The sequence below is a fragment of the Peromyscus maniculatus genome, chromosome 14 (assembly GCF_049852395.1).
Source record: "Peromyscus maniculatus bairdii isolate BWxNUB_F1_BW_parent chromosome 14, HU_Pman_BW_mat_3.1, whole genome shotgun sequence".
NCBI lineage: Eukaryota > Metazoa > Chordata > Mammalia > Rodentia > Cricetidae > Peromyscus > Peromyscus maniculatus.
Window position 1 is genome coordinate 51388100 of NC_134865.1, and position 23301 is coordinate 51411400.

General features: G+C 43.9%; 2 protein-coding genes across 2 annotated transcripts in view; one reads left to right on the forward strand and one right to left on the reverse strand.

Annotated features, from left to right (window-relative positions):
- Positions 1-2956, forward strand: part of Arg2 (arginase 2) — a 26349-nt gene extending 23393 nt beyond the window's left edge. Inside the window, exon 8 of the mRNA XM_006973111.4 lies at positions 2488-2956. Within this exon, the coding sequence (XP_006973173.1) occupies positions 2488-2693 (206 nt within the window). The 3' untranslated portion in view covers positions 2694-2956. The remainder of the gene's footprint in view (positions 1-2487) is intronic.
- Positions 2925-21500, reverse strand: Vti1b (vesicle transport through interaction with t-SNAREs 1B). Its single transcript, XM_006973112.4, has 6 exons — positions 21242-21500; positions 13820-13878; positions 12571-12762; positions 7106-7279; positions 4485-4546; positions 2925-3234 (listed from the first exon to the last, which is right to left on the reverse strand). The coding sequence occupies exons 1-6, from the start codon at positions 21354-21356 to the stop codon at positions 3138-3140; spliced, it is 699 nt and encodes a 232-aa protein (XP_006973174.1). The 5' UTR covers positions 21357-21500; the 3' UTR covers positions 2925-3137.
- Positions 21501-23301: the final 1801 nt, after the last annotated feature.

The following is a 23301-nucleotide window of genomic DNA, read 5'->3' on the forward strand; positions in this document are numbered from 1 at the left end:
ATGCAATGTTAAATCCTTGATCATTGTAGTTTTGTACAATACACTCAACTATGCATCACTAAGGACGTAAGAACCACTGTAGTTTGTCACATACCATAATGTACTATAAGTAAACCATCAGGTATTAGAATATATTTTGACTTTATAGCCACTCTAAATATTCTTAAATACTTGTGATAATGAATTCTAGTTTGTTCAGATCACTCTTTAAGAGGTAGATTAACCCAGAGTAACTGACAAAATTAAAAATCTAAGCCCAGGAGGTGTTGGGCTGTTATTCAAATCTTAGATGGTCTTTTAATAAAAAACCCAGAGCCAGATATCAAGGTAAAAGTTGAAAGATCAGAGAAGCAGAGCAGCCAGCCACTAACTAGTTCTTACCTCTATAAAATCCTCAGCCTAAAGACAGTGAGTTCCTGTTTCCTCACGCCTTATATACCTTTCTCTACCCTGCCATATTACTTCCTGGGAGTAAAGGTGTGTGCTTCCCAAGCAAAGGCATGAGATCTCAAGTGCTGGGATTAAAGGTGTGTGCCACCACTGCCTGACCTCTATGTCTAATCTAGTGGCTGGCTCTGTCCTCTGATTCTCAGGCAAGTTTCTTAGAATACACAATTTATCACCACACTGGGCAGTGGTGGTGCATGCCTTTAATCCTAGCACTCCAGAGGCAGGTGGATCTGAGTTTGAGGCCAGAATGGTCTACAGAGTGAGTTCCACCATGGCCATGCAGAGAAACCCTGTCCTGGGGGAAAATGTCTGAAGGGAAGTAGGCCAGATAAGGGGGGATAGAGGGAGAAGGCAGACAGGGAGAGGCTCTTTCCTTTCCCTCAGCCCACTCCAGACAAATGAACAATGCTGAGGCACAAACTCAAGGCAACTGGAATCCAGACTGAACCAGTCAACACATGGCTGGATCCTTCTCTTTGACGGAATGCCAAGGCGCTAGGCCAGTCAGATAAGAGACAAAAATTGTGTCATATGTGGAAACTCTTCTTAGAACTGAGTCATGAAAATTTGGGATAGCCTGGGATAGCAAGACCTTGTCTAAGAACAAAGAAAGTTAAGAGCAGTTACTATACTTTGGGCATGTGGGGGGTGGTGCTTTAAAAGATACTGATAGGGAGATGGCTGTTTGGTAAATCAATTGCACAAACATGAAGACCTGAGTTTGGATCCTAGAGATAGCACATGTCTGTAATCCCAATGTTCCTGTGGCAAGATGGAGACATGAGAATCTCCAGAAACTTGAGGGCCAGATATCCTGGCATGTGCAACTAAAGAGACTCCATCTCAAAGTAGAAATGAAGACCAACACCCAAGATTGCCTTCTGATCTCCACATGCACACAGTGGCAGGTGTACACACACACACACACACACACACACACACACACACACACAAACATACACACCTTAACAAAAGGGTAAAAAAGTGCTGGTGGGGCTGGAATGCAGCTCTGTGGTAAAGTATGTGCTTAGTATGCAGAAGACCCTGGGTTCAATCCATAGCACTGGGTGGGAGAGAAGAGGACCAATAAAAATCCCAGACAGATAAGATGCCTAAAAGCCTGACAGACAACGCTTATTACAGTAGTTGAACCGGGGTAGATTTTATAATTTTTCAGTCCTAATATAGTTATTTCTTTTAACTTAAACTTGTGGTCAAGGGGATGAGGTACAAAGGGCTTTACATTTTGAGTGTGTATGAGTATTCTGCCTACATATATGGATGTATACCCACATGATTGGTGCCCAAGGAGATCTGAAGGTTTGGATCTTTTAGAATTAAGAACTGTAGACACTACTGAGCCACCATGTGGGTGCTGGGAACTTACCTGGGTCCTCTACGAGAGGAGCAAGCCATCTTGTCAGGCCCTCATGGGTTTTTGAGTCAGGGAGTCTCCGTGTAGCCCTGGCTGCCATGGAACTCACTCTATAGACCAGGCTGGCTCGCTATAGATCTGCCTGCCTCTGTCTCCCAATGACTAGGATTAAAGGTCTGTGCCACTACTGCCTGGCTGGTTTGTTTGTTTTTAAGTTAATTTTGCTTCTATGTTTGTGGGGAGTGGTGCGCACATGTGGAGATCAGTAGACAACGTGCTGGATTGGCTCTCTTAACACCATGTGGGACCCAGGGATTGAATTTAGGAAGTCAGGCTTGGCAAAGGCACCTTTAGTTAGCCATCTACCAGCTGCAGAGGGTTTTCTGACAGTAGCAACCGTAGGCTGGAAAAGGACTTTCTACCAGGTGGAACAGCCCTCAGTGGAAGTAGCAGTAGGGAGGGTTTTTTTTGTTTTTTTTTTTTTCTCTCTCGAGACAGGGTTTCTCTGTGTAGCTTTGGAGTCTGTCCTGGAACTCACTTTGTAGACCAGGCTGGCCTTGAACTCACAGAGATCTACCTGCCTCTGCCCGCCAAGTGCTGGGACTAAAGGCGTGTGCCACCACTGAGTTTTCTAAGGTTTTCTCCTACCTTTATTGTTCCAGGGTTGCTGTCAGCTCTGGATCTTGTTGAAGTCAATCCTCACTTGGCCACTTCAGAGGAAGAGGCTAAGGCCACAGCCAGCCTAGCGGTGGACGTGATTGCTTCAAGTTTCGGGCAGACAAGAGAAGGAGGACATACTGTCTATGACCACCTTCCTACTCCTAGCTCACCAGATGAATCGGAAAATGAAGAACGTGTGAGAATTTAGGAACTACTGTAAACTGCACCTTTCACCACGGCACTCAGAGTCGCAAGGCAGTGAAGGGGACAAGTATTAAGTAGCTGTCTGGAGCAATATTGCCTTAATGAGAACATCTGTGCATTCACAGCTGTAAAATTCCCCTTCTCTATTTGGTGACCAATACTACTACTGTAAATGTATTTGGGTTTTTTGTTTGTTTTTGAAGTTTATAAGATATTAATGTTATACGTGTAAATCTGAAGGAGTCATAAACAGCATTTATTACCTTAGTATATCATACTGGTCTTGTTGCGGTTCCTTCACATTGATGTGGTTTTCCATCGCCCGCCCCCCCAGAGTCTGGCTACACAATGCATTCTTGAACTGTTAGCCCACAGCAGCAATATATACACCTAACACCGTTCCTTCAGAGTCAAGGTTCTGGTCCACAAGCCCTTCCCTCCAGAAAGTTCAATGGTGTCGAAAGAATTTGTAGTACACAAGACCAACCAGGATGGCTAGCTCCAGTAGGATGATGATGGAAAGCAGCAGCTTGTTGGTTATCACTCTACAAAGACAAGCAGAGAGAGCAGACATGAGTCTGGGTAACCTTAGGTCTAGCTGTTTCTAATGCTGGATACAGTGAGGCAGATGGAGTCTGTGTTCGTTCACAGCCACTTAGCACTAAGGCCTAAGTCCTTGGGCTACTGACAATTCATGGTGCTCTTCAGTTGTAACTGAAGGACATTACTTAGTACATCAGACATGTGGCAAACAGGAATATAAATACCAAAACATAAACATGGCTTCTTAATTCTAAAAATATCCTCCACTTGCATTTCTGCTGCTTTAAATATGGTCCTATCCGTTATACATACAGCTCTGAGTGCACACTGGAAGCAGGGTTTGAGGTATACTCCAGTTTCAAAGTTCATTAGGCTCATGGATGGGTCCTGCTTTTAGGTCAAGTAACTAGTGGCCTTGAGTTCTGCTTTTTAGTCTCTTGTAACTTCTCCCTTCCCCATCTTTCCCTCTGCTCTGCTACCTGGACAGTCACTCTAGAAATTTACTTCAAATTATCATCTTTCTCTTATCTCACAAGGAATTTACCACTGTTTGGGAAAATTCTACTCCAATTGCTAGTTAAATGAACAGATTATGGTAGTTCTTGTTAGCTCACATGTACACAAAGACATGTCACACTACTACTATACAGCCAGGTTAGCCCAGTCAGTGCCTCCCCTTTGGCCTTGTTTTTGCTACTGTTAGTACTTCCCTCAGATTGGTTGTTTTGTTCTAATCAGTGCATGTGTGCACACACATGTGTGCACCACCACAGTTCACTTGTGGCAGTCAGAGGACAACTTTGGAGATGTTTCTCCCCCTCAACTCATCCCACAACCACCTTTACCACTTGCCAGCTTGTTTAATATTTCTTGCTAACAGGACAGGACTCCCAAAAGGGTCCGCCACGAAAGGCAGGAACTAAGCTCTATCAGTGCTCACTCCGGGCACTGGCAAAGCTGCTCAGGGAGTAGAGAAGCCTATCCGTTCCTCAGGTCCCCCTGAGAAATGGGAAGTGACGCTAACAGTGTCCAGCAGACAGGCTTCCCACTGCTTTAACAAAGGACTCTATCCTGAGGTTGTAACTGCACCAACCTTCGCTCTTCTTTGGACGGTGAGTGCTGGGTGGAGTGCTTGATAACACTGAGGTTATTTATTAGGACATTGGTTAAGTTACTGTATTTCAACTAAGAAAGCTTAAAACAAGTCTCAAGAAGTTGAGGGGGTTTTTTTTGTTATTTTTTTTTAACTTACTTTCTGGACATTGAGCGGAGAATCTTTCGACTTTTGCTCAAGTTTTCATTTGTGTTTACCAGCTGAAAGAGAAAATAACAATCATTTCCTTCTCCTTTGAAAAAAATTCTATAGAATTTGAACAGTGGGTACTAAAAGATCTTCGTTAAAAAATGCAATGGATTTAATGGCTTATACTTGAGTCTAAGTGAAAGAATCTAGGAAGGTCAAGGCATGTGGGTGCCCATCGAGGAGGGAATGGCTGTGGCTCATTGTTCCTGTAGGAGTTGGTGGTTGTGAGGAAACTAATCCTTCACCCTGGCTATGCAAACAGGAAGGCTAAAGGCATGGCGGTGTACACCTTTAATCCTAGCACATGGAAGCAGAGGCAGGCTCTGTGAATTGTAGACAGCCTGGTCTACATAGTGAGTTCCAGAACAGCCAGAACTACCGAATGAGACCCTGTCTTAGGAGAAAAAAAAAAAAAAAAGAATAGTGCCACAGTTGTAGCATCAAACCTTTCTGACTGCCAGATAGGAAGGCTTCATCTGTACCTGGCCAGTGACTGCAGGACAATTTAAGATTTGAATTTCATCAAACACTAGGAGAGCCTCTTGAGTTGGTGTTCGCTTATTTTTTTCTTTTTAAGGATTTATTTTGTATGTGTGAGTATTTGCCTCAATGTGTGTATGTGCACCATGTGTATGTCTGGTGTTCACACAAATCAAAAGTGAGCATCAGATCCCCTGGATCTGGGTCCTCTGTAAGAGCAGAAAGTGCTGCTCTCTAGTTCTGCTTTTAGGATCTTAGTTATTTTTTTTTCCTCTACTTGCTTGAGTAGTTACACTGAATGCAGAAAGGAATTAGCCCCGGTGTACCTTTCTCATTTGATTACCTGTTCCTAATCTAGTTAGCAGAAGGACATTTCACTGATGCTCCTTGCTGTCTGTTACTGCTGATCTGTGGCCTTGGTAAGTCACTCTCTCAAATCAAACTTCGGTGTTTTAAGTTCAACCAATCTACAAAGTATATTCAAGACCCAAAACTTACACAATCTGTTAGCAATTTGCCTTCTCCATAGCTTGCTTTGAGAGTAGCACTTTATTGTGAATTTGCACAAAATAGGAAAATGTGGGGGGTGGGGGGGAGGAATCCCTTTAATAAGATGTACAAGAAAATCAAGTCCTCACAATGAGCTAGTACTTTCCTGTCCAAATCCTGGCTACAATGTTTTTAGTTAAGATTTGCCTCAGGAGCCAGGCGGTGGTGGTGTCTACCTTTAATCCCAGCATTCGGGAGGCAGAGCCAGGCAGATCTCTGTGAGTTCGAGGCCAGCCTAGTCTACAAAGCAAGATCTAGGACAGGCACCAAAACTACACAGAGAAACCCTGTCTCCAAAAACAAAAAAACAAAACAGAAAAAAAAAACAAAAAAAAATTATAACATTCAACAGGCAAATTATTTTTTATTCTTTAAATCTGAAGTAAACTATCCCATTTATATAAAGGAAAAAGGAATTTCCCAAAGCCTCTTACAATCATAGTAGACCAGAGAAGCTCAATACAGTCATCAGTTGACCCACATTTCTGCTTTCTTCCCTCAATGGAGCAACTTACCTTAGGCTAATGGGATTGAACTATAATTTATAAACCAATAAACTATCAGTTGTACTGTTTTTGACATGTGAGAAAAAAGAGGCTTTGCATTAAAAAATAGTCACATAAGTAAATAGTGTTTTCATAATAATAGAAAATAGGGCTGGAGAGGTGGTCAACGGTTAAGAGGACTTGCTGCTCAGAGGACCCAGGTTTGATTGACAGGACCTGTATGGCAGCTTCAAAACCATCTAACTCCACTTCCAGGGAATCCAATGTCCTCCTCTTGCCTATGTGGTACAGAGACATATGTGCAGGCAAAACACCTGTATATATTTATTTTTTAAGAATAGAAAAATATGCCACTAGACCTGAAATTAAAATATGCTGATGACACTGAATCCTTGCATGTGTTTTCACATTCTCTTGTAATGAATAAAGCAGGAGATGGAGTGGCATAAATCAGATTCTTCAGAAACAAAGCTTCTAATGATTTCTAACTCTTAAAGATAAAATTACTTCTTTGTGGTCTAGCATGGTGGCACACAACTTTAATCCCAGGAGGCAGAGGCAGGAGGATCACTGAATTCCAGGCCAGCAGCCAGGCTTAAATGAGACTCAGTCACAAATATATAAGCATACATGTATTTTTTTGGTATGTATGTGTGTTGTATGTGCACGTCTGTGTGGGAATGGAGGTGCCTTCCTTGACTGCTCTCCACCTTACTAAGAAAGGATCTCTCACATAAACCTGTCCACAATGGCTGGTAACAAGCTCCAAAGATCCAACCGTTTCTAACCCTCATCCCCCAGCTCTGGAGTTACAGATATTAGCTGCTACTTTTATTAATTGACCCATCTCCCTAGCTCTGTAAAATTAATTCTAAGGGGGAATTTCTCAGCCAAGCAATTTAAAAATTAAGAAAAGTATATTGTACGTGGGGGGAGGGGGAGAGAAGAACAAAGTCATTCCCAGAATTCAGTCCTGCTGTAGTATCCGGCCTTTGTATGGAGGGCCCACCTACTTCACATATTGCCCAGACTTACTCTATTCTTGGTACGTTCCAACTGGTCTCTTTGCTCCCCCAACTCTTCTATGATTTCTGTACCAATCTGGTCAGTTTCTGTGGCAATCCGATGAGAACGCTCAATGCTCTGGGTGGCCCGGTTCAGGCTTTCAGTGCCTTGAAGGAGCAATGCTCTTTGAGACTGTAGCCGATTCTGACAGGAGTAGGGAAGAGTCGGGTTAGACTTCTTTAGTCATTATAAGTTTATTGTCAATACAGTCTTTGTGACCTTTTACACAACAAAAAGGTAACAGTGAGCAATCATTTCATTAGTTTTTCCTTTATATCTACAGGGCATTGGTTCTAGGACACTAGTGCTGCAATCCACATGTAAAATAGTGTAGTATCTGCATATTAATATATATACATCCTCCCAACACATTAAATCATCTTTAGATTAATTATACCTGATGAAAGGTAAATGCTATGTAAATAGTTATTTATGGTTCAAGAGAATGATGACAGAAAAAAGTCAGAAGATGCTCAGCATAAATGAGGAAGTTTGCAAGGATTTGTATGTAAGCACCAAGGTACCCCTGGATGCCAAAAGAAGGCAATGGATCCCTCAGGATCCATTTTTTTTTTTTTTTGAGACAGGGTCTCACTGTGTAGTCCTGGTGTCCTGGAACTCTGTAGACTAGGCTGGCTTCAACTCAGAGATCTGTAGCTAGAGTTTTCCTGCCTTGCCCACAGTCAGGACAAATCTCTGTCACCCACCAGTCCCACAGCCGCTCACACCCAACCAAATAAACACTGCTTATAAACTGTATGGCCGTGGCAGGCTTCTTGCTTACTGTTCTAATAGCTAAAATTAATCCATTTCCATAAATCTATACCTTGCCACGTGGCTCGTGGCTTACCGGCATCTTCACATGCTGCTTGTCATGGTGGTGGCTGGCAGTGACTCCCTCCGCCTTCCTGTTTTCTCTGTTCTCCTCTCTGTTAGTCCCGCCTATACTTCCTGCCTGGCCACTGGCCAATCAGTGTTTTACTTATTGACCAATCAGAGCAATTTGACATACAGACCATCCCACAGCAGAGATCCACCTGCCTCTGCCTCCCAAGAGCTGGGATAAAATAGGTATGGGCCACCACACTGAGTAGATGCAATATTTTTAAAAATATTTTCAACTCAAGGCTGAGTATTCAGCGGCAGTGGGTATGAAAAGCTGGCCAGCTGTGTTTCTAAAATAGAATCAAAGATACTAATGAATTGTCAGATCCTGTTCAAGGTCATAGACTAAAGAGGTGCATCCCACTGCCCGCTATACTTCTGTGAGGCAAGAGAAGAGACTCAAACAAACAAAACGAATACTGGAGCATTTTGCTGTGGATCAGTTAAAATCTATCATAAACATGTAACTGGTTGGTTACTAGCAACTTCAGTCAACAACCGGACTGGGCAGGGGCAGGTGGAAAAATGACCTGATAATGCAAATAGCCTGCAACTTTAAAACTTTGTTTAAATATTTATTCACGTTTGCTTTTTTGAGACAGTCACTGTAATTCAAGCTGGTCTCAAACTCATCATGACCCTCCTGGCTCAACCTCCGAATGCTGGACCTGCAAGCGTGTGTCATCATGCCCGGCTACCCCTGAACTTTAATAGTGCCACAAGTAAACGACTAACTCTAAAACTCTGGAACATTAGTTCACTGAAGATGGGCTTGACTGATACTGAGGACTCGGGGACCATATAAAGCATGCTTTCTCAGCACAGAAGTCATTAAAAGCCAGAGACATTGCCACATTCTTAAAAAAAAAATAAAAAATAAATAGCTTATGTGGCTATACTCTATTGGTGAACTTCACCTCAAGGCAAACAACACTCCAAAATGATCACAATGGTGATGTGTTGACACGGAAGGTAGAATCTAGGCCTCAAGCTTCTTAGGTGCCCTAACTCCCAGGGGCTCTAAATTTTAAAGTCTCCACTGAACTTGTCCTCTACCTATAATCCTAACCACAGAATACCGACAAAAGCAGCCTAGGCCAGAATTAGTAACTAGGGACAGGATGGGTGCAGTACCAGGTTTTGATCTGTTCGAAGCACACGCAGCCAAGAGGGGCTCGGCTCACAGAGCTCATTACAGGACAGACGGCAAATGGCATAAGATGTCATCAAGAATTAGGTTCTCAGGTGGCAGAGGCAGGTGGATCTCCAAGTTTCAGGACAGCCAAGGCTACAAAGAGAAACCCTGTATGGGGGGAAAAGATTCTTGGGCTTGGGGTGATGCACACTGCTAATCCCAGTACTCAGGAAGGAGGCAGGAGATCTGAGCTAAGGGTCAGCCTGGTCTATAATAGCAAGTTCCAGGACAATATACTCTGTCTCAAAATTTTTTTAAAGTAGATTCTTAGAACAGAATGTTTACTTCACAGATATCATACAGACTAGTAAGTGAAGAAATCACCAAGGGTCAAATAAACCAACTGCGTGTGAGGCATGCTTATAATCTTAACAAGCAGGAGGTAGAAGTGGGAGGATAGCTCAATTCTGAGGCCAGCCTGGTCAATATAGTGAGGTCCAGTCCAGCAAATGTGGAGGCTAGTGAGGTGGCTCAGTGCTAAGCCTGAAGACCTGAGTTCAATTATGTCCTTAGTCTTCCACACATGTGCCTGTGCACGCATACAAAATAAATAATGTAATAAACAATAAACAAAGTAGGACTGGAGAGATGGCTCAGTGGTTAAGAGCACTGGCTGTCTTCCAGAGAACCTTGGTTCAATTCCTAGCATCCACATAGTGGCTCACAACTATCTGGAACTCCAATTCCAGAGGATCCAATACCCTCATGAGAGAGGTAGCCTCTAAGAGAGCTGCATGCATGTGGTAAACTCGCATGCACATAAAAATAGATCTTAAAAAATAAACTACAATTATATTAGCTGAAAGGAAGAAAAAAACAATCTTTAAATAAAACATACAGTTTTAAATGATTAGTCTAAAGAAAGCAAGAAATGACATCACATAAATCAACCTCAGACAGATGTTGAATAATCTTACTGAAGGTAATATGTGTTATCTACAATGACATATGGACTTGGGTTTATGGTCCCAGAATGCTGAATCAGGAGGCTCGATTGGGCATTTGAGGCCAGTCTGGGCAACACAGTGAGACTCCCCCTTCAAGAGAACTTATAAGTTCTGAAATTAATATATCTAAAACAAATGTTTGAACTTGTCAACCCTCCTGTTTTTGAGGAGAAAGTAGCAAATGACCAGAGTAATTTTTACAATTTCTGTTTTAATAGATTCTATTTGCCTTTTTCCAGCCTGTCTTCACAGGTGTACTCACATGTATCCATTTCAAAGTTGTTTCAGCGTTTTATTCTTCACAAATTGTGTATGATAAGGCAGGAGCTAAATTGCGTATGATAGGGGTTGTTGCTGGATATCTCAGCTCTGCTCCAGGTCAGCCACCAAGCAGGGCTGTGCATACCTCGGGGCTTTGAGGAGCAGGTATTTGCAGCTCTAGGCTGGAGCAAAGCTGAAGAGCTCCCTTGCCTTGCTTGGACTGGTGGTCTCTGTGCAAAGTGCTTGGTACTGTTCTGCAGCTGGCACCCCATCAAAGTCTGGGATCCTGGCAGTGAGTGCCTGCCTGGGCTGTTACACAAAATGTGCTGAAATGGCTGCCATCTGAGGAGGAGCACTGTGCTGTGACCCACGCAGCTGGAGCACGAAATCTGGCGAGGGACGCCAAGGTGGTTAAACAGTACTCTAGACACCCAGTTTCATGTCGTCAGGGAAGCAGCTCTCTTTATTCATAAGAACATGGGTTTATACACCCCTCTAACATCAGGGGTCAAGGAATGGTTACTCTGTATCCAGAGGCAAGGCGGACACTGTTTTCCAAACAGGAAAAACCACAGGGGAACTAATCCCCAGCACCTTCCGGAACCCAACTGCACATTTTTCACACAAACTTAACTGGGGCAGGACAAAAAAGGGCATTTAAAATTAAGGCAGCAAACTTACTGCTGCTGACAGCACTGGTCACAGTTGACACAGCATCAGACTCTGATAATGACCATTTCCAGCTGCTTGGCCATCTCCCACATGCTTACGTCTCTAAGTACAATCACTGTGAGCTCCATGCCATGAGCCTCCAGACAGAAGCTGATAAGCTTGTCAGTGAGCTCTATGGTGTCCATCTGCATCGGGGTCCCAAGGCATGCATTCATAGCCCTTGCACAGGAGCACAGACAGTAGCCTCACCTTGAACTTCATGAGCTCATTCACTGTATGGTATCTGCCTGTCCCACGACTTGGGTTCCCAGTTTCTTACCTTGACTGTGCCTGCTCCATTTTAAAGTTTTACATTACTCCCAAATGATGTTCTTTAACACCAGCAAGGTCAAGTCTGTATCACTCTGTTTCTCAAACTCTAATGAAGACCCGTCATAGAGCAGCAGTTAAAATTCTACTGCTAGTCTTTCTATAGATGTTAAGTTTGCATGCTGGATCCCTTTCCATTTGTAAAAATTCTATGTCAACTTTGTTCTTTGTGGAATATAATCCAAGTGCAGCACACTAAACTTAATCTTTGTCAAGTTTTTATTCTATTCCTTTATCTAGCCAGCTTCTCTAAGGGTATAAGATATGGGTTCTTAGAGTCTAATTTTATGTCAGAATCCTCTGTGTTAGATGCATTCCAGCTGACTTTACAAGACTAGGAGATCAGAATGGCCCTATTGGGAAGCACCGTGTCTCTTCTCTATCATTGCTGAGCTATCTTGAGATTAAGTTAACAGAAAGCTTACATTAGTCTTGCAAAAACAAAATCTCCGATGAATTAAAATCCTAACTGACAAGCTACTCAGGAGGTCGAGATGGGATGATTACTTGAGCTAATACAAAACCCTATCTCAAAAACAAAATGAAAACTTAAAACCTAACTGGATTTGGGGACTATATCTGAGAAAATGATTCTAAAATTTATATAAAAGAATAAAAATTCGCCGGGCGGTGGTGGCGCACGCCTTTAATCCCAGCACTCGGGAGGCAGAGGCAGGCGGATCTCTGTGAGTTCGAGGCCAGCCTGGTCTCCAAAGAGAGTTCCAGGAAAGGCGCAAAGCTACACAGAGAAACCCTGTCTCGAAAAACCAAAAAAAAAAAGAATAAAAATTCAAGAAGAAAAGGAATTAGAGCAATGGGTCAAGATAGATTCTAGCTAGGAAGAGTTTCTAGGTTTGCTAGAAACAAAGTACTGCTCTATATCTCTATATCTGTATGCACACAAAGAAGTCTAGAGAACCTGAATTAGAAAGAGCAGGTACCAGTGGGGAGAATGGACTAGATGCAGGAAAGAGGCCAAAGGCAGGAAAGTAAAGCCCGAGACTCCAACATGCACCCATGTGACTGCTGCCCATCAGATTTTGTACCACAGACCCTAAGGAGGAGCAGCTACCACCGCTCACTCTTACCAAATGCTGACCACTCACCAAATGCTCGTTCTCTAAGGCATATGAGCCATACTTCACATCTCCTCGGCCTCCAGGTGCGGCTGTCAAAGGTGTACTTCTCACCTCGCGGTGGAGTTTAGCAAGGTCCTTGCGGTAGTTTCGAAGCTTAGACATCATGGGGTTACGGAAAGTCAGGGGTGCATACCGTAGTTCTTCCTCCATCTCTGCCAACTAGGGAGGCAGAAAGGGATAAGTGGACAGCCTGGTTTTTCCCTAACCTGGGCATACGCTTAGTTTAAACTTTACCACAGGCTACTAAAATAGCAACTGTATTTTGTGGCAGGGGCCACAAACACCATGTTCACTTTAAGCACCTGAAATAGTTTCTAGTAGACATTCACTCAAGGAAGTAGGTTATGGGGCTGGAGAGACAGTCAAGTGCTTGCTTTGCAAATATGAGGACCTACCTACCAATACCAAGCATGTGTGAGGACCTAGGCTCTATACCTAACACTGCAAATAAGTGTGCGCGCGTGTGCGCGCACGCGCGCACACACACACACACACACACACACACACACACACACACACACGCATGCCCCATGAAGTATACATCTTCTGTGCTAGTAAGTTTAACAAAGGTCAGGAACTGATCTCAGTGGCTGGCTTCAGGAAAGGTATGGGAGTGCCCCTACTACTCATATCAGGAATGCATTATCAAAGGCCTGTACTTCAGAAATCTTCAAACTTTACCTGTTTGTGTTTGTTAAGCCCCCTCAACATCCATTCCCACCCGTCAGCCACATTTAGTAAGTGTGACGGTTAGTGGTATTAACTTGGCAGGATCTAGAATCACCTAGGAGACAAATTTCTGGACACACCTGTTATCTAGGGTAGCCTCTAGGGGATGGTTTTGATTGCATTACTCAAGAATGCAAAGGACTGCCACTGTGGGTGGCACCATTCCCTACCTAGCACCCTGGACTGAGTGGAGAAAGGGAGCTGAGCAGCGGCATGCATTCATCATCACTCTCTGTGATGTGACCTGCTGTCTTGACTGTCTACTACAGTGGACTGTACCCTTGAAATGTGAGCCAGAACAAATCCTTTCTCCCTTCAGGCCCCTTTGTCCGAGTATTTTATCACAATAATGAAGGAGAACCTAAGAGTTACAAACAGTCAAAATCAAGGCAGTAGACAGGAAGAGGTTACCCGTTATGAAGTCACAGTATTTCTAGAAAAGATCAAAACCAAATACAAGAAACAAGGACTTGCTCCCTGTCCTCACCGTTTCATTTGCTTCCTGTTGCTTTTCATCAAAGTCTCTGACCAGCTTCTTCTTCTCTTCTAGAAAAGACAGGCACATTTCAAACATTTATGGCTGCTTCTGTGCATGTGCAGAGGCCACTCCCTCTGCTTAGAACCACCTTCCCATTCTTCCCTGGGTCGGGTGGTAACACTTAACCCCCCTGCTCCCCAGAGGCTTAGAAACATTTGAAGACTTGCTCTCACCATGCCTGAAGGATGCCTACTGCATTGGCATTTAGTTCCCAAGGAAATATTTCTGCTGAGGACAAAGTCTAGCTTAATAATTATTTGACTCTATGGCCAACAGCATCCCTACTACAGGTTTAAATTAATAATCATTTTTAACCTTTTCTCCTCCCCATCCTCATGGAGGGGCAGGCATTCTCTCATCAATATGAATGTCTACCAACACTGGGTTTCCAAAGTGAATCTGTAACCACCACTATTCTGAAAAACAAACTCAAAATTCACCTCCTCTGCTCACTAGTGACACCGCTCTCTCACCCATGGTGGCATGGATAATGACTTCGTTATGAGACTGTCACTCCTTCCAGCCCTTTGCATGCCATCTTAAGTGCTGCACTTGTTTGTTTATTGGCTTGTTTAATTAGGCTCTCCCTATGCTGGCCAGGCTGCCTTCAAATTTGCAATCCTCCCGACTTAGTCTCCCAAATGCTAGAGTTAAAGGTGAGTACAACCACTCCTGGCTGGTTTTTGTCTTTAACAGAAATTCCTGATCTTCCCTTTTAGCAATAAGAGAAAAAGCTTCAGTTTCAAAGTAATAATATCTAAATGAATATTATTTCACCTTTACTATGTTTCTTCTGATCATTTATAATATAAAGATTTTCCGCTTAAAATATACATTTCTAGCCGGGCGGTGGTGGCGCACGCCTTTAATCCCAGCACTCGGGAGGCAGAGCCAGGCGGATCTCTGTGAGTTCGAGGCCAGCCTGGGCTACCAAGTGAGTCCCATGAAAGGCGCAAAGCTACACAGAGAAACCCTGTCTCGAAAAACCCAAAAAAAAAAAAAAAAAAAAAAAAATATACATTTCTATTATAACTGTATTAGACACATATATTTTATATGAATACACTGATAAAGGAACAATGTCTAAATAACAAGAAAAATGGCACCTGACATGGTAAAAATTACTAAGGCACTTGGAATGCTGGTGAACCTGTAGAGGGGAGAGCTCTGGTTAGTCAGGGGGATTAGGTTCTAGAACCAGGATTGGACCTGCCTTAACGTGAAAGCTTGGATAAGTTTCTTCATTTCTATGGCTGTAAAACAAGAAAGAAGATCAAGCCTTCATATCTAACAAGCAGCAATCAGTTTCATTTGTGAAGAATTTGAACTTTTAAAAATGTATGCATTCACTGTAGTGGCTCACACCTTTAACACCATGCAGAGGCTGATGGATCTATGAGTTTGAGGCCAACCTGGTCTACGTAGTGAGTTCCAGAGCTAAAAAAAAAAAAAAAAAAAAAATTCCCCTGAAAGAGCTACATGTGGAAATCTACACAACATAATCTACTCATTACAAAGTTACAGCCGGGCAGTGGTGGCGCACGTCTTTAATCCCAGCAGAGGGAGAGGAAGGTGGATCTCTGTGGGTTCGAGGCCAGCCTGGTCTACAAAGCGAGTTCTAGAACAGACTCCAAAGCTACAGAGAAACCCTGTCTGGAAACACACACACACACACACACACACACACACACACACACACACACACACATACACACACACACAAAACAACCAAAAAACCAAAAAAACCCAAAGTTACTATTGTTACAATAGTTTTTGAACTCATTTTTTCCCTGTTTTGAGACAGGGTCTCCTATAGCTCAAAACTCCCCACTTATGGTATAGCCAAGCACGACCCTGAACTTCTGATCCTCTTGCCCCCACCTCCCGACTCACCGTGTCCTACGTCCACTCCTGTAGTTTGATACTCCCTAACATACACAAGGCACGCCCAGTGAACTATTTTTCATACTGCTTACAAAACAAACGGAAATCCGTAACCAAACTCAAGGCTCCATTAATTCAACAACAACAATAAAAACAGGGAGAAGGTTAGCCCTGGCAAATGGTGCACACATCTTGACCATCTGTGATGTTACTGATATAGACACCAAAGCACATTCCTGAGGGGCTGTGCTCTGAGCCACCGATATTGAAAGAACGTAATACTTGCCATCAAGACTGGCCACTTGCACAGAGCAATAATGTATTCTTTTGTAATAAATGTGCCTCAAAAAGTCGAGTGTCACCACTCCTGTAGAGGGGCCCCAAAGTAGCTTGACCACACAGCCAGAGGGACCAAGTTCCAGAGCTTGAAATAAAGGCTCTTTGCTTTTACATGCGGGATTCAGTCTCCGTGGTGGTCCTTCGGGGGTCCCCGCGATCTGGGCACAACACTCCTATGACAGAGCCTGTCTTCGTGACCCAAGCTAGAAAGCACACAGCAGCAGTACTGTGTCCATGCCTGTGTCCCCTCCTAGCCTGGGTCTTCCTGTAGCTGTGTCGGTCCTATTTTCCCTTTGTGAACATAGAGAAGGCTGCAGTCAGGGACATTTTCAAAGCAAGTGTCTGAGGCTTATGTGTGTCCCAAGCTCTATGTCAAGCTGCATTACTGCGGGAGCTGTACCGTTCACAGCAAGGTAGTCAGGATTCAATCTTGTGAAGCCAGGAGACCTAACACCCCCACCATGATTTAGACCTGCTGGTGCTGCCCCTCAACCTCCACCAAAGCCCATTAGGACAGAAAAACACCTGGGAAAAATAGATGCTAGAAAAGCAAATATTCAGAAGTCAAAAGAGGCTCGTCTCTATTCAAGAGCGGCCACGAGCTGCTTTTTTATGTTTCAGTCTCACCCACCAGTCAACATTATAGCTAGGATGGATCTCAGAGATCATCAACTTCATTTTACAGCTATAGAAGCTAGAACCTGGACAACTAAGCATGTGCCCTAAGTGACGTGGACTGCATGGTGACCACTGCTGCTTAACAAAATTCCAGCATTTCAACATTGCAGACCACACTTCTCCAGCACCTTTTTACTTTTATTTTTAATGGTTCTCACTATTAATGCCTTTCCTTTTGGGAAATTTTGTAAAGGATAAAAATGTGTACAATGGTAGCCTCTCTAAACAAAATAATTCTTTGGAAAAAAAAAATCCCCGCCAGTGTGGAACCAGGAATTCCACTGTGCCCTCCTAATTACACCAAGAACAGGAGTGTTAAGAGATTTACTAGACACCTGATCCCAAGGATGAAATGCCTACAATTCAGATCCTGAGCCTGAGGCCATTAAGGTCAAGAGTTCAGTTAGTTAATAAATACAGAGAAATCAGAATGGTACAGTATAATGGGAAAAGAGTAAGACTTCCCTTTTGGAAGCATTACGAGGGGAACAGGCCCTTACAGTAAGACTAAGAAACTGTAGTATAGCATCTGCTCCCCAGAAGTCCTCTTCCTAAGGTCAGGCATTTGGATAAGGGTCTCCATTTCCTTGGGAGCTTGCAGAAAGTTCCTGTTTGATAAAGCAGTCATTCTTAGCCAAGAGGAACTTATGGCCCTTCCATTACATATGACTGGGACCTATTGTCAAGGTCAATGCTAGATTCCTCAACCCCTACCCCAAGCTACACTCCAGCTCACATGCCCCTTGTCTCCCGTTTAATCCTATGTGCAACTATACAGTAGAAAAGGTGTCATCTTTTCTCAATTAAAGGCTGCTGGCAGCCAACCTGATTCCCCGATTGACCCTCAGATAGTATCATCTCCTCTTTACCAGCCCCCCACCTCCACTCCCACTCCACACATCCTCTTTGGGACCTGAACCGCACACTGAAGCAGATCTCTGGCATCTAAGGCCACAGGAGTACGTGGGGACACTAGCTTTAAGAAGCAAGTCTCTTGACTCAGAAGCCAATTCTTCAGACATGGCCGTGTACAAGTGAAGGGTGTTTGTATACTCAAAGTATACATCCTTAACCAGTAAAAGATGCTAAAATACAAAAAATCTCTTACTCCTTCTGGGGAACTAGAATGCATACTAAAATCAACCACAAAGCAGAATTGGATAGTGGGAAGGATGGGCCCCCAAACCAAGAGTGAACCACTGGAAGCAATGTGCACACACCTAATACCTGAGGTATGAGCGAAGGGTGAGGGATCGACTGTTTCATTTGATAAATGGGCTAGCACCATATTCTGGAATAAAATAGAAATAGGCTTTGAAAAACAGTGAGAAAAGGCTCAAATTAATATACTATGAAGGTTGGCACCCTCTCCTTACAGAATATTGGCTCATTAGACAGGAAAATTTCAGTTTCACCAAGATCTTGAAAACACAGGATTCATTTGCTTTTAGTGCCCTAGCGTGGCATTTCTATGACCTACAGAGTCTATCTGTAGACTAACAACGTGCTTACTTTATCTGATGGAAGAGAACAAAAACATCAGCTCTCTCAACCTGTTTCATTTGTAAATGCAATGAGTAATACTGACTTCAGAGGGCACTTAGCAAGTGCCAGGCACAGTCAACTTTCAAATACTAGGAACTACCATTGCTTTTCACAGACAATGAGCAAAAAACAAACAAACAAACAAGAAAGCAACAAAACTCACCAGAGAGATGAAGTAATTAAAATTCTGTAACCTGTAAGTGACTAGTGTTTACTGCTCGGCATGGGCGTGGCACTTCATGTTTCCTTCCTAGCTCTTAAAATACAGAAAGGGCTGGCAGGACTACTTACCAGGCTAAAGTGTTTGCTGCAGCCTGGTAACCTGTTGAATCCCTAGGACCCATGTGGTGGACGAGGAAAACATAAGCTGTCCTCTGATCTCTACACACACATATACACAAAACAAACAAAACCGGGACTCGGGTATAGACACTAGAATTCAAGCATATGAAAACAGAAAACTGTCAATCATTTTATCACAGGGACACATGTCTACAGGTACCACAAAATCAAAACTTCATTCAATAGACCAATTAGATGACAAACCACAGCACTCTGAGGCTTTAGCAAAAGCTTTTCAGAGGATACAAAGCTATAGGTGATGAATGGCATAAAGAGATCAATAAAGAGATGACAATGAGTATCATCCATGGTGAGACTGCCACTGCCACAAAGACTTCCTAAATCAGGACACAAGTGACAGCGATCCTTCAAGGGTCAAGAGAGAACACAGACTACACTTTGGGGAAATAAGTATCTCTTTTGCTTTGGTTGTTTTAATAGGTGTATACATCAATTTGAAGAGTAATGAAAATATGGGGGAAAAATAGAAATATTCTGCTTACGCAGCTATTTTCTTCTAAGAACTCACAGTACCTTAAACAACCAAAAATGATGCTTAAAATAATTTAACAAGTTATTTTATGTGTTATGTAGTTTGGTTTTTTGTTTGTTTGTTTGTTTGTTTGTTTGTTTGAGACAGTCTCACTGTCTGAATTCAGGCTGGCCTTGAACTCATCGAGACCCATCCCCTGCCTCTGTCTCCTAAGCATGCACTACAACACTCAGATAAGGATGTGTTGGGTTCTATTCCTGGGAGTTTATGATACAAGCTAACAGAACAAAATGCTTTTTTATTTCTAGTTCATTGGTTCTGAAACTTAAGCCAGCACCAGAAATCTTTATGAGCACAGTTAAGACAGACTGCTTGTCACAATAGTTACTGATTCTGTTTGTCTGGGTGGGGCCTGAGTGTGTGCATCTAACAAGGTCCTAGGTGGTGTTGATGGTGCCGATTTGTAGACCACACTTCCAAACTCCTTTTCTAGTGACAGAAAGACAAACAATATACTATAACATAAATATATAAAGTGCTGAGAACATTAGAAAGTAAGTGTTCTGAGGCCAGGCATGGTGCTGCTTGCCTTTAATCCCAGCACTCAGGAGGCAAAGGCAGGTATATTTCTGAGTTCAAGGCCAGCCTGGTCTATAGATTAGGTTCCAGGTCAGTCAGGGCAACACAGAGAAACAAGAAAACCAAAACCCAACAACCAAAAACGAGCATCCTAAGAATGGCTGTATAAAGAGCTAATATTTTAAATGTAAATGAAATAGCAAGTTCCCATATATTAACAAAAGCTAATAGCTCTTACTATTGCCAGATGGTATTTTTAAGGGCTTTACGTATATTAACTCATTTACTCTTCACAAAACACCCATGAAGTTAGATGCTGTTTTATTTTGAAGAGGAAACTGCTTTGGTTAAAATAACTTGCAAGGTCACAATGCTATTAAGCCAGTCTGAAGCCAGTCTCTCTCTCTCTCTTTCTGTCTCTCCATTCTCTCCTTATCTGCCCCCCCCCCCAATACTGTCTCACTACATAAAATCTTGTCTGGAACGCTCTATGTTACTAGGCAGACCAGGGTGGCCTTTAACTCACACAGATTCTCCTGTTTCTACAGCCCAAGTGCTGGGATTAAAAGTATTTGCCATTGGTTTTTACTATTTAATAAATTCTTCATGTTTTTAATGGCAGAAGAATATTTTGTCAGGCTAGCTACAGAATACACTCCACAGGTAGACAGTCTCATCTACAACTCAAACGAATCTGCTCCTCATATTTAAGTTCATACACTCAACTGATCCGTGAGAAAACATGGAAACTCCTAAATCTTTCTTCCTACTCTTATACACCAGCCTCATAAATCTGCCTCAGAGCCACCTGTTGGGTTTAATGCTCACTCTCCAGATTCCCATGCTTACCTAGTCCACTGCCATGAGCTCCTAACACAGCCTCATATCCATTCTCACATCCTCTATCCAGCTACCGCAGCCTTGCTTCAAAAATGAAATCCACATTACTCGGCTGCTTATGGTCCTTACTGACTTCCCCCAAGACATCAAAAGAGCCTTCAAGTTCCTCTTCAATGTGGCTGTTTGACTTCCCTCACCTCCGTCCTCTGTCTCACCTATAAATTAACTCTATGGTTAGAATTATTTTAAAATTTTCATTGCCTACCAAGCTGCCAAACTCCTACATCCCCAACCCCCAATCTTAACGATTCTTTTTTTTAAATGTCATCACACTGAAACACAGGACCGCAGATTTAAGAACCTCCTATGCTCCTGGGAGAGGCAGATAACTGAGAATTTGGGGGGCTAGGACATGAGAGGATCCCTGAGACGACACCCTAATGTCCATCCCTTTGCACGCCCCCCGTCACGCCAAGGGGCAGCAGGAGACGTGTCCGAATGGGAAGCGGGGAACCCGGGTTCGCTTTGGGGAGGACAGCACCGGGCGGAGTTCTCCTGGTCTGGTCCCGCAGCAGGGGGCGTGTCCGAAGGGGAAGCGGGGAACCCGGGTTCGCATCTGGGAGGACAGCACCGGGCGGAGTTCTCCCGGTCTGGTCCCGCCCCCGCCTCACCGGTCCCCGCGGTCCCCAGCAGCCGCTCGGGCACCGCTCGTAGGTCTTCAAGGAGGCCGCGGAAGATCTCATGCAGCTTCTCGAAATGCTCGGAGGAGGCGGCGGAGGTGGCCATGGCGCAAGCTGCACGTGAGCGTCGGCCTCTGAGACTCCGGGCGCGGGGCCCACTCCCACTTCGGCGCTCAGCTGCCGGGTCCCGAAGCCATCACCGCGACCGCCGGACCTGGGCGGCCCGGAACCAGGCGCTTCCGGGGTCCTCCACGCCGGACGCCCTCCCCCTGCTGTCACCGCGCGGGCGCCAGGCGCCAAAGCCTGACGGAAAGCCGGGGCGGGGACGACTCCCCGCTCCTTCAGGGGCCCGGCGCCGCGCGGGGGACCAGCAGCCGTCTCCGACCTGGAGACAGCCAGCCGGGGCTGGGGAGGTACCAAGGCAAAGATGCCCGAGGGGGCCCGCGGGACGGGCGCCTCGGCCGCCTCATCCGGGCCCGCCGGCCCTGCAGTGCATGCTGGGGGTTGTAGTTAAGTGAGGGTGCTCGGCTGATGGGTCACACGGTGCAGGGGCGTGGAAGGCCAGCCCTGTTGCGCAGTGACTGGAAAGCACAGGAGCCTCGGCTTCATCCTCGCTGTCACCGCAGTTCGTTCTGCCCCCTGACTTCGACTAAATGTTCACTCTTAGCCCTAGATTGTTAGGTGAGCCGAGTCATGCCTGCCCTCGGATGGTAAAACACTAATATTGGGGAGACTATAAGTGGCCAGGGTCACATGCTTTCACAAGAGGAAACTGGGCTGTGTGATCCCAAAATACAGTCACAGCTTCTAGGGGCTGAGCCCGTCTAGTTCATTAGGCTCTCACCACAGGTTAAGCACAGACATTGTGCAAAGGCCAAGTCGTATGTTGAACAAAATAGATTTTTGTCTCTGCGCTTGGGTAATTTATGATCTGGTGTGGAAGGCAGAGCCGTCTTACTGCGTCTTATCTGCCGTTAAGTGAAATATATCAACAATCATGACTTCTGACTTTCCATAGGAATTAGTTCCTATGTATACTGATGGTATGGTTTGTGTGAGGGCTCAGTATTTGTGCATGGAAAGATATATATGAGGCTGAGGGTGCAATTGAGGGGTACAACGCTTATCTAGCATAAGCAAAGTCCTACATTCCATTTTCCAAGATGTGTAGGGGAGCAGGTTCCTTGGGGAATGTTTTGGTGATTTTTGTCTTTGAGGCCCTAGGTTTTACTAGCTTGAATTCAATAACCATTGAATTCAATAAATAAAATGTAATATGCATTGTGCAGAGATAAAATCTGGGATTGTTAGTGGTGGTGCAAAGCCTTATATTCCTTTTTCTTATAAGTTAAAAGATTGGTCAGGAGTGGTGTCACACACTTTTAATCCCAGCACTTGGGAGGCAGAGGCAGGTACATCACTGAGTTCAGGCCAGCCTGGTCTACAGAGCAAGTTCCAGAATAGCCAGTGCTACACAGAGAAATCCTGCCTCAAAAATAAAATTAAAATATTTATATTTAAGTGTATATGTATGCATACAAGTGTACTGCCTGTGGAGCCCAGAAGAGGGTGTTGGGTCCCCTGGAGCTGGAGTCACTGGTGGTTGTGAGCTGCCATGTAAGAGTCATGTGATCCTAAGAGCTGTGCCTTCTCTTCAGCCCCAAGCCTTATATTTTTGTCACAGAAATAAAGAGGTATAAACAAGGAGAGCCTGCCATGACCAAGAGCTGTGGAAACAGTGACCTTTAGATAGTGGCATGAAAGGTAAGTAGGAAATAGATTTGATGATTGGTCTGATGATCACAACCCAAATTAAGGCATGTGAATTGCATTTGTACTGTAATGATTCTGGGACACATCATCCATTAGAATGGGAAATAGCTGCATAACCACAGTAAGTGTTTTCTTTAAACTACAATTAAACTTTGTTTTAATTTTTACTGTTATAATCTGGAACTAAAAACATGATAATTGAAAAGACTCTTTATTTTCATTGACAGTTGAATATAAATTAAGTAAAATATTAATTCAGTTATTTGCTGCATTACCAA